At 34.0% G+C, this 8983-nt stretch overlaps 1 protein-coding gene and 1 long non-coding RNA gene across 2 annotated transcripts; one reads left to right on the top strand and one right to left on the bottom strand.

The window, feature by feature from the left end:
* On the top strand, nt 1-5513 carry LOC143711194 (uncharacterized). The gene is made up of 2 exons (XR_013194777.1): nt 1-193; nt 3680-5513. It is a non-coding gene; the product is annotated as an uncharacterized LOC143711194 (long non-coding RNA).
* LOC143711168 (galactose-specific lectin nattectin-like) lies at nt 2046-6033 on the bottom strand. Its single transcript, XM_077202516.1, has 5 exons — nt 5861-6033; nt 5462-5497; nt 3698-3777; nt 3116-3253; nt 2046-2343 (listed from the first exon to the last, which is right to left on the bottom strand). Exons 1-5 carry the CDS (start codon nt 5916-5918, stop codon nt 2146-2148), a joined length of 510 nt encoding a protein of 169 aa, XP_077058631.1. The 5' UTR covers nt 5919-6033; the 3' UTR covers nt 2046-2145.
* Nucleotides 6034-8983: the final 2950 nt, after the last annotated feature.

Raw genomic sequence — 8983 nt, 5'->3', positions numbered from 1 at the left:
CCTTACTCGAAAAGTACGCTGGAGCACTGTCTATGAGCAGAATGGAGTCTAAGAGAAGTGTTGTTCTGTTCTTGGGTACAATAAGGAACACAGCAGTCATTTTAATGTTCCTAAATCCGAACCGCTGAAGACGCAGTGGCTGAGTTTGTTTTCGAAGGGAATATTCCCCACGATCAACGTAAGAAGAACTGAAGTGAGTGTAACGTTTTATTAACCTTTATATTAATATTTCTATTAATCTTTGCAAATCGCTAGCTTCACAATGAGTGCGGCTAAGGTTTACACTCAGGGTACATTACGGCATGTTTTCTATGTACGACGTTCTCAATATAATTCATAATCCCACGTTTATAATGAACAACGCGTTATGGTTATTGTGTTATTGTGTTACAAACGGTGTACGCACAGAACAGAGGGGCGGAGTGAGCAAAGCTCATTATCATTTAAAGACACATACACTGAAACGGCGTGCTGACAACAGAGCTGTTTTTGACCAGGTAAAATAAGTGTTTTCTTACAATACTAAGGATAATTTTTAATTACAGTACATTACAAACTTTTAATTTAGACCCTAAAGAATCATATTAGCTTGTACAAAAATGGCATTATATGACCCCTTTAAAGCCAGTTTAATATTCTGTTTCTCTTAAGCTTATTTTATTAAAATCTTAAAAATTAAAAGTGTTTATTTGTCTTGACCTAAAGTGCTCCACAAGGCTGACTTTTTGCATAGTCCTTCAAAAGATTGTTCAAGTAGCTGCAATCCATATGGATAATTGTAAGGTTGAGCATTTCTTTATTCCAGTTTGTACTCTAATTTTGTGCATAGTCCTTTTTTTTAATAAAATTTGAAGAGTGGAATAGAACTTCATCACCTTATGAGTTGCATGTTTTTGTGTGTCTTGCACAGAAGAAACAAAGTCCTATGAGTTTGAGACGGAAAAAAGTAAATAATTATGATTTTGGGGTAAAATATTCCTTGAAGAGAAATTCTTGTCATGAGGACAGCTACATTTTTTCACTCAGCTTCACACATTGAGTTCTACAGACATTTTTATTTTTGAATTACCTCAAATTAAAAAGGTTTGTAAAAAATTGTTGCATCCCCCAAAGAAAACCACAATCTTAAGTAAACCCAATTAAATATTTGTTTGTATGACTGACAACTTCATTACAGTCAGTATAACTGTTATTTACAAAAGTTGAGTAAACAAGAAAAAGCTTGGGGAAATGAATACCAAGATTTTTGTTTTGTTTTACTGGCTTAAATTTGTTTTTACCATGTGTTTGTTACTAACCAGATTGACTTTAGTTCTGTATACATCTACAGAAGTTCTGTTGAGAATTAACAGGTTTTGGTGTTGCCGATTCATTGAATGTTTCATTTGAATTCACCAGAATCGTGATTACTGGCACCTTTATTTGGGCTCTTGACCCTTTAACTTTAGTTTTACTCTGTTTACACTAATTGTGTGTTTATTTTGCACATTTGAATTACTAATAAATACTAAATGTATAAAACCTAAAAGATTAACAAGTGTTTTTTGGCAGCCAATCACGTCATGCCTCTTGTCTTTATCAAATACTGCATTTACGATCTTCCACTAGTTAGTCTGTGGATTTGCCATGATCACCGTCTTTCATCAAAGTTGCAGCATATTATGTTGCAGCATAAATGGCATGTACGTAGATTACTTGGTTTTGGAGAAAGTGTAATACTTGACATTAAATGACATTTATTGAAGGTACAGGATAATAACATGGTAGTGAGACACAATATAAGAGTGGCTTTAATATATTTGGTGAGTGTGACTAGCATTTTCAAATCATAATTTACTTGTTTAACTTTTTATTTATTTTTGGGATAATTTTCCATGTGTTTTTACTGTTGGTAGCCATTTTAGGATGCCAAATTACTTATTCTAACTTGTGTTAGTGAGAAAAGAGAGAGACTGTGGAGTGATACCCAAATTATAAAATGGTGTTTAACAGGTGCCACTGAGTCATTAACTTATCGTTCACAAAAAACAATCAAACAAACAAAATTAACGTTCTTTAAAACATATTTATTACCTCCATTAAACATTTCTAAATGAAAGTAAATGAGTCAAAGTAGCTTGTTTCGTCTACATTGATTTTTCACATTCAGTTCACACACACAAACGGCTTCTTTTTATAACATGCGTCATCATTCCAGCTACCATGATGGAACAAAATATGTCTTATTATTATTTTTGTATTCATGTCAATGCAGTGCTCAACTCCACCAGAGTTATTGGGCTCTCCAAATCCCCATTCTTGATAGTTCATTTTGGATCCATCACTCCAGACCCAATCTCCCTCCTGTGAACAGAAGAGAAAAAAGGACATTGTGTTTATGTCCACAGCGTACAAAGCTTAATGTTATCTTTATTCATCTAAAAGATAATTCCTTGTGAACCCTAACCTAATCTCCACTTTAAAAACATCAGAATTCTAAACAGAAATGAATAAAAAATTATTTCACAGAAAGGGTATCAGTAAAGAACATGTGAAAAATATTTAAGGCAGGGCTAAATTACTCAATTATCATATCAGCCATCTACACTCAAAAAAATGATATGTTGGCTTTAATTAACTTTTTTAATGTCAACATTCCGGGTTTCTCTTTCAGTGATTCTGCTTGTTAACATCAGGTGTCTTCAATAATGCTCAATCATCACTAAATTAATCACTTAATTATTTCATTAACTTTAGCACTGCTTCAGTGTTACTTTAACACTCAGTTTTACTTAAAGCTTAAAGCTTAAAATGACTTAATTCGATGATGTTGAAGTTACATGAGCAAATTATGTTTATTTAACGTAACCCAGTTATGTATGACCTGTTGACATAAAAAAGTTAATTTATGGAACATGTTGACATCAAAAAGTTAATTAAAGCCAACATATCATTTTTTGAGTGTATTTCACATCAAGTTTCACAATAGAAACACTCGAAAAATACAAAAGAATTATAAAAACACATCTATCTTTATGCATTTTGAAAAAAAATTTAATGTAAATTTTGTTTTAATGTAAATGTAACTGTAAATGCCCAGTAATACAAAAAGCGTGATAAAAAAAATATTGCATACTTGAACACGATCATTCCCTCCGATCCAGGTACGCGTTGTCATCATTTCTGTTTTGGATATAACCAGTTCATGTATAAAGTCGTGCTCTGCACGGCTGTGCACAGAAGCAAGGTTCCCATTTAACTGCGAACAGGTTTTCTGGAGAGGTGGAGACATGAACAAACATCACTATTTATCAAATTTGAATAAATGTGTTATTTTAAATTAATTTTCCACAATCTGTGACATGCCTATAATTGCAATTTATTATTTTACCCATGAAGTCTAAAATCTGCCTTTTGAGGTGCCTACTTTTGAAGAAAAGTTTCTGCTTATACTGTATATTGATTCGATATAACTAATCTAGTTTTTAAGTGATCCTAACACACTACTCTCATGATAACATGACATTTGTTGTATCTGTATTTTCCTAGAGCTCCATTGTAATTCATTTACAGTTGTTTTTAAACTGAGGGACAAGTTGAAGTTATTTTCCTGCGATAATTGACAGTTGTCACAGATGTTAACAGAGCTCAAGTTGTATTTAACCAAGAATATATTTATATGATTTTTATGTCATATTAGAAGCTGAATGTATCATACCTCAGCATCCATCCACGTTTGAGGGTTACTGAAAAACTTGAAGCATCTGCATCCAAAGGAAGACCATCCTCCCTGACAGACTGTTAAAGGGAAGTTTTGTGTTATTATTTTATACCATTGTTTTACCATTTATAACCTTTAAATGAGACCTTTCATGTAATTAAATTAATAACTTTAATTTAAAGGTGCACTATGTAATTTTTGGCCCTTTACCAAAAATTGATTAAAAAACAAAAAGGCATGAGATGTTTCTTGGTTGTGCTTAGGCTTTGCATGACAGTGCAGATGAAGGCGACCCTTCACAAGAATCCATCATCTCCTGCTTTCAGATGGAGCGGCATTTACTACAAAGAGCCGTAGTTAACTGACAAGCTGAGCCATATCGCATCAATATCGTGGACGTATCACCAGCGATAATTAATGCGATATGGCTCAGCTTGTCAGTTAACTACGGCTCTTTGTACACAGCAAAAACTCCAGTGTTAAATTAACACTCCCGGCGAGTGTATATGAGTCCACACTCAAGAGTGTTAAAGTTAATGAGATAATTAAGTGATTAATTGAGTGATGATTGAGCATTATTGAAGACACTTAAAGCAGAATCACTGAAGGAGAAAATCTCAAATTGTAAGCCACCGTTATGGCGATCATTGTTTGCTTTAGTTGGTCTCTTGACCCTTACATTATTGACTTTAGATTTTGTTTGGCTGTTGTATCTGAGTTATAACTGCCAGATGAACAAAGAAAAAAAGTGATCTAATGTTGCTGGTTATATTATGACAATCATCATTTGAACTTAATGTTTGTGATTTATGCTGTTGGTAACAGCATAACTGTGATTCTGCATAAATATCCAGAATTTTAGATATAATTATAAAGGATTTCTTAAAAGTTGATAAAAAGGAAATCAATCTTTTAGGCACACACAGACGTCAAGATTCAGTCTATGCATCTCAACAATGGTGACGAGCAGAATAATCAATTAGGAAAAGTAAATTACATAGACAATTCAGATCATAATTTATTCATATCGCAATGCATGATGGGAGCCATTAATGAGTTGTGATTGGTGGCAGCCACTGCAACATGCTTTATTATTGTCACCATTGTTGAGATTCACAGGCTGATTATTGATGTCTGTGTTTCTAAAAAAATTCATTTGAAAGTCTTTTGATCAGAACAATGTTTATTAAATATTTTGGATTATAAGGAAAATACTAATAATCATATGCTGTAGAATCACAAAGCTGTAGCTAACAAGTTAAATCAAACTATCTCAATAAGTTTCATTTTTCAGTTCACAGCATAATTATGCCAAAACATATCCAACACTATCAGATCACACTTTTCTTTGTTCATTTGACTGTTATAAATCAATAATAGCAGACAAACAAAATTTTGATTGAAAATATAAGGTCTTGGTCAAGAGTCCAACTAAAGCAAACACTGATCGCCATAACGGTGGCTTACAATTTGTGATTTTCTCCTTCAGTGATTCTGCTTGTTAACATCAGGTGTCTTCAATAATGCTCAATCATCACTAAATTAATCACTTAATTATCTCATTAACTTTAACACTGCTTCAGTATTAATTTAACACTCATATCTGCATCATATCTTCCATCTGAAAGCAGGTGAAGGCGATTTACTACTAATCAAGGAACCGGCTTTACTGACGAGATGCGCATAACAATGTGATGCGAAATGTCGCCCAGCCCTAGTATACACACTGAAAAGAGAAGTACAAGACAAGAGAAGCCTTACCGCCACAATCTCTTTTTTGAACAGGATTCGCTTCCACTTAAAAAGAAAGAAATACTACATTTTTAAAACAGAACTGCTAGTAGCATCAGCAGTAGTAGTACTAATAATAATAATAATAATAAATATACTACAGATTTTTAACATGCGTATTTGTTTTATTTTATTGTCAACAATAAAAATCTAAAATACATTCATAAGAATCAATAACTTTAGCTGCTATAACTGTTGTTGTCTTATTGTCTAAATGTCGTCATAATAATTAAGAAACAAACTCAGGTTTACTTTAGTGCACATACTGTATTAGATCATTCTTCTGATTAGTCATTATATTGTCCCAGGTGTGCTACAATTCATGTTAAAATAACAGTTATGATGTGAAATGTGGAATAATGCTCTTACCTGAAGCAGTCAAAGCCATGAGAAGACAGAGAGACAGGTAGACAGTCCAGACCGCCATTGATTCTCTGAACACTGAAACAGAATTATTCTGAATTAATTATTACAAAGTTTTGTATTTTTGTGACACAAACCAGTTCAGTAGATCAATGTCAATGTCTGGATATTGCGTTGTGGAGTGGAGACCTGGTTTATCTTTATATATACTGAAGGAGAGTGTGTTTATCAGCATCATCCATCACCTGATCATGTTCTTACTTCCTGTACAAACCATTTTTTTGTATAGTTCGTACTTGAGCAACTTCTACATTTACATTACATTTTACATTTATTCATTTAGCTGACGCTTTTATCCAAAGCGACTTACAATTGCTATATATTTCAGAGGTCGCACGCCTCTGGAGCAACTAGAGGTTAAGTGTCTTGCTCAGGGACACATTGGTGTCTCACAGTGGATTCGAACCCGGGTCTCTCACACCAAAGACATGTGTCTTATCCACTGTGCCATCACCACCCCTATTATAACTTCTGTTATAATACCATTATTGTTTTATGTGTCTTTATGTGTGTTATAGAATAAATGAATAGATGTTATGCATCTACTTTGTAATTGCATCAGTGTGCATGTTTTATGTACATGGTTTATACATTTCTCACACTCTTCATAAGATGCTCTTTGTTCACCTGGAATGAACGGAGGATTGTTGCTGTCATCAGCAAATATGCACACTGTAAAACCTTGCTCTAAAAAAACGGCCAAATTCTGACCGTAACATACCTTTTTCCATTTAGACTGTAATGAGATCAATGAACAGCGTAGAAAACAATGAATTATGGGTAATATTTGTTGTTTTCGAGAAGGCCAAAAGAGCCCAACTAAAACAGACACTGATCACCACAATCGTGACTTCAAATGAAACAAATATCAACATCTAAACCTCTGTTAATTCTCACTAAGATCTTCTGTAGATGTCTGACAGAAATAGTCAAAGTATCTGTATGTTATGTCTGTGATTAAGGACAGCACAAGTGTCTGAGCCAGAAAGTCTTTCCTTCAGATCTGGTTTCTCTCATGATCCAAAGATGTGTGATTTACAGATGGTAAGTTATCTAAAGGTGTGAGTGGTTTCTTTTATTTTCATGTTTTTTGGACAAACACACACTGTCTGTTAGTTGCTTTGCAATTACAGATGGAAATTACATTGAGACAAAATGAGACCCACAATTATGTTGAAATAATGTCCACAATGAATCCACATTTTAATTTGTTTTTAAACTTGAACGGAGGTTCAATGAACGTCTATATCGGATGTGCAGAACACGTCACCATACACTTTTGTGACAACGACGTTTTAAAGACGTATTTTTAACAAAATTTTGCTTGGTGGGTACACAGTAAAATCCCTACTGTTGAATTTAACTCCGCTCTGTGTTTATATGGGAACCACCAGCAGGGTTGTTACATCCTCAGATGATTTTATTTTGTCTAAGGACATTAAGGGAGTAACATTTATTTTGTCACTGAATATCTTTGGAAAGTACAATGCAAACCGTGGTAATAATAATAAAGCAGGGGAATTCAGAGTACGAACATCAATTTATTCATATTCCCAGCCCAGAAACATAATGGGAAAATAAACTTTAAATGATTCTAAATATAAATCATCAAACAAAAACAAAGAAAGATACAATAAAATTCACCAAATGAAATGAAGAGCACGAGTGTTGCCCAAATCAAAAAATTAAATAAAACAAAACACCTCTAACTATAACCATGAAATCTAGCTAAATCGAAAGAAAAATCAAAAGAAACATCTTTGGCGTGCTAACGCACCCCTTAACTTACCTCCGCTAACTAACAAACAAAAATTACAACTCAAGGCAACACTCCCTAAACTTTTTTTTTAATTTTTTTTTTTTATTGTGCTTGTAAACAATACAGAGATGACAATCATGGCATACAATTTTGTAAAAAACATTGCGAACTTGTCTGTTCAAAATAATAATCAACAATATCCCACATAGCAACATTGTTTCGGCCCAGATCCGGCCCACATCTGGCACTTGTGGTATACTGATCTAGCCCACATGCAGCGTGGAATGACGGCCCTTGGGCGGGCCGCTCCTGTTTGCCAGATCTGAGCCACAAGCAGGCCATAGCAATGCCACATGTCAGCCAGAGCAAAGAAATAAACCAGAACTGGACCTTATCTGAGCCACAAAGTATTTGTATATTAAATATGGAGTCATCTCAGCCTTAATAAGCCTGTTAACAAGCAGAATCACTGAAGGAAAGAAAAGAAGAGAACAGAAAAAGAGACGAGCAGACACACAAGAACTTCAACTGACTTCAGCCTCACCCTTAGATGAAATAAACTGAATAGAAAAGAATACATTAAATCTGTGAAGATCTCAGCAGAGGAGGATTAAACAACTCCACAAACAGCATTACCAGCTTCACTTATTACTAACCAGACTGACTTTATTTCTGTCAGACGTCTACAAAAGTTTTATTGAGAAAAAAAAAAATCCACCTTCAAATAAGTGATCATTTTAATGGTGCTAGTCTAAATAATGCAGTTCCACAAGATTGGGGCTTACAAATGCCAGATATAAAGACAAAAGTCTAAACACAACATTAAATGCTCACTTTGAGTACATTTTGTCATTATCAACAAGGAGCAGGTGACAGCCAATCTTACTTTTTCTTGACTTTCTCTTCCACATCAATGGTGTTATATAAACGCATATTTACAACAGGCAAAGAAAAGTTAAAGTAAGAAGAACTGGGACCAAGAGCCCAACTAAAGCAAACACTGATCACCACAATGGTGACTTAAAATGAAACCAACATCTAAACCTCATCTAAACAATGTAAGGAAATTACATTGATATAAACATGAGTTTTAATTTAATGCATCATGAGAGTGTTTATTTGGTCCAGAAACAGTATAAATTGTCTAAATGAGACCATAAATGATGTTGAAAATATGTCCACAATGGCCACATTTTAACTAGTTTTTAACCTTGTAAGAAGGTTCGATGAACGTCTATATCAGACGTGCAGAACACGTCAAAAAAAGACGTCATAAAACTTTCATTCTGACTCCTCAGTGGACGTCTTTT

This window comes from Siphateles boraxobius, unplaced genomic scaffold (assembly GCF_051911475.1).
Source record: "Siphateles boraxobius isolate OS27281-9 unplaced genomic scaffold, OSU_SipBor_1 49, whole genome shotgun sequence".
NCBI classification, from domain to species: domain Eukaryota; kingdom Metazoa; phylum Chordata; class Actinopteri; order Cypriniformes; family Leuciscidae; genus Siphateles; species Siphateles boraxobius.
Note: the sequence above shows the minus strand (reverse complement) of the source record. Positions and strands in the feature narration are given on the sequence as shown.

Coding starts and splice junctions, on each gene's coding strand:
- LOC143711168 (XM_077202516.1), bottom strand. CDS start 5,918: ATGGCGGTCTGGACTGTCTACCTGTCTCTCTGTCTTCTCATGGCTTTG. Junction 5,498..5,860: donor CATGGCTTTGACTGCTTCAG/GTAAGAGCATTA, acceptor TTTCTTTTTAAG/TGGAAGCGAATCCTGTTCAA. Junction 2,344..3,115: donor GAGGGAATGATCGTGTTCAA/GTATGCAATATT, acceptor TTCTGTTCACAG/GAGGGAGATTGGGTCTGGAG.